This window comes from Halyomorpha halys, unplaced genomic scaffold (assembly GCF_000696795.3).
Source record: "Halyomorpha halys isolate HHAL.00 unplaced genomic scaffold, Hhal_1.1 Scaffold12.1, whole genome shotgun sequence".
Classification (NCBI taxonomy): domain Eukaryota; kingdom Metazoa; phylum Arthropoda; class Insecta; order Hemiptera; family Pentatomidae; genus Halyomorpha; species Halyomorpha halys.
Window position 1 is genome coordinate 1347598 of NW_027109908.1, and position 2478 is coordinate 1350075.

At 31.1% G+C, this 2478-nt stretch overlaps 1 protein-coding gene across 1 annotated transcript; it reads left to right on the top strand.

The window, feature by feature from the left end:
- The first annotated feature begins 254 nt into the window (after positions 1 to 254).
- On the top strand, positions 255 to 1924 carry LOC106678990 (uncharacterized). The gene has a single exon (XM_014417882.2). The coding sequence runs from the start codon at positions 563 to 565 to the stop codon at positions 1922 to 1924; it is 1362 nt and encodes a 453-aa protein (XP_014273368.2). The 5' UTR covers positions 255 to 562.
- The last annotated feature ends 554 nt before the right edge of the window (positions 1925 to 2478 follow it).

A 2478-nucleotide genomic window follows, 5' to 3' on the forward strand; every position in this document is an offset into this window, starting at 1 on the left:
GGTTTTCACTCCACGATAATCCGTCTCCAGTATATAACCTACAATATGCAAGGCGTAATAACGAATAGTTGATCGCCCGGTAACCTAACCTATTCTATACATGCTCTATTAAATTTAAAAGGAGCGAGGCTTGCTTCACTTTGTTGAATAAATTCCTTTATATATGATATGTCATCATAGAATATATCCTTTAAACTAAGAGGCTTCTCCTATATTTAATTTACAGAGTAGAATCTATTGTAGGTTAGTATACTGTAAGGTGAAGGTTATAGAAGTTTGGGTTACTGTGTTAGTTATAGATAAAAATTAAGTTATCCTCAAAATCAGTTACCTCTCTACTCTTAGGAATAATGTGCTTCCATCTACAAAAGTAATACTCTATGATCTGGTAATCTGCCATGTTGGAGTAGCACTTAGAAACTTTTATTATCTACAATTTTATTCTTTCACCTTAACAATTGTGGTATTATTTTAATATCACTGTATTTTCATTTGGCAGAAATAAGTATTATGAAGATATCAAATTTTTGTTATATAAAAGAATTTTCAAAATAGGACAGCAATGAATTTATTACATATTTTAATCATAATGGTATGTTTTAAATACTTATATACTCGAGATGGTGGTTATATTACCATAATTAATGAAACCGATTCAGATTGGGTACTCATTGAACAACAATCCTACTATATGAACTTCTGGAACTTTCCCAATCTAATCAAGACACAAAGTATTTCTCACATTTATGTTGAATGGTCTCGAAAACTATTTATTAAAAATTCAAACAAGCTGGCTATTGCTATTTATAGTTTAGTTGAGGATAGAGAGAAAGAGTTTGTTATTCAAGCTAATGATTTTAATATTGCAGTTTTTTTCCATAACATCTCACTAGATGGTATGCCAGGTAATTCAATATACAATCTTGGATGGGTACAAAATGGGGATGTAACTTTTGTACTGGTAGAATATCTAGGCCGCTTTACTGGCACTAGTTTAAATGCTACAGACTGGATGAAAAACAATCTTGACTTTTTGGGAACTAGGACACTGAAGGAGTTATGTATTCCAGGGACCCACAACTCTGGAATGAGCTTTCTATATAATAGAACTTTTTTTTCACACCCTTGCAATACTCTTACCCAAAGTCATACCATAAAAGAGCAACTACATTTCGGGATAAGGTATTTTGACATAAGGCCCATCCTGAAACAAGGGGAGTTCAGGACTGGGCATTATGAAAGAATTCCTGGAAGCTGGCAAGGGGGTGTTGGTCAGTCGATAAAATCTATCGTTGAAGAAATAAATGAGTTCACAAATTCACACTGTGAAGTTATTATTATAACTCTGTCTCATTCCCTCAACACAGACCTCAAAAACAACAAATTCCAAGAGTTCAATCAATCTGAATGGGACAGACTGTTTCATGAGCTGGATAAGATTGACAATCTATATCATGCTCTGGCAATGGAAAAATTATCAGAGCTGACAATCGACGAACTGACCAAAAAAGGAAAAACTTCAGCTGTTATAATTGTACTAACAGACATGAGAGTTGTATTAAATCAACGATGGGGCAAAGGATACTTTTATACTGATAGTATTGACATATATGATGTTTATTCTAATACTAACAAGCTAAAAGTAATGGTATCAGACCAAATAATGAAAATGGCTTTATTTTCTAGAAATTATTACTTTCTATTGTCATGGACCTTAACTCAAAACTTTAAAGAAGCTATATTGTGTCAAACTCGAGGGATTAATGGTATTAAGAATATTGCAAAAGAGGCAAACAGTCACCTGGCCTATATTCTTTATCCACAAATATCTTCTAATTCCTATCCAAACATTATTTGTATCGATGATGTAAAAAATACAGAAGTAACCACATTAGCCCTTGCAATAAATAAAAAGTTAATTTGACATTAACTTAGTCTTCATGATTAGTTTTTTATTCTTAATAAGGAATACCGTATTAACCAATTCAAAATAAATTTCGAATGGGTCTTCTAAACACAAGAATCGTGTTTGATCTTTAAGACTAAAATTGTGTAACTAAAAATTTTAACTTTTATATTTATTAAAATATACTAGTAAATGTGTTGTTGGTTATGTTACAATAGTGTGACTATTTCACTAAACAACCCACTGGTAGAACTCCAATAATATTTCTAGAGTAAAAGATGTTCTTTTCAGGCGCCCAGGAGAATTGAATTACTAGATATTGAAGTGAAAACAAGTGGATTTGGGTGATTAGGGAGTTTATCATGAAAGATTGATATCTGGTTCTGACCAGATTTTAACTTAAATAACAATTTTTTAAGTACAACACTAACACCATATTTATAATACAATTTTTTTTTTTAATTTAATGTTATATACTCATTTATATTGTTGATTTTAAGTCCTTCATTCCCTTAATTCTTAACATCACTACACATATTTAATAATTTAAAACATTATTTCTGAACTACTTA

What these genes read in the sequence shown, in the direction of transcription:
- LOC106678990 (XM_014417882.2), top strand. Translation starts at nt 563, where the DNA reads ATGAATTTATTACATATTTTAATCATAATGGTATGTTTTAAATACTTA.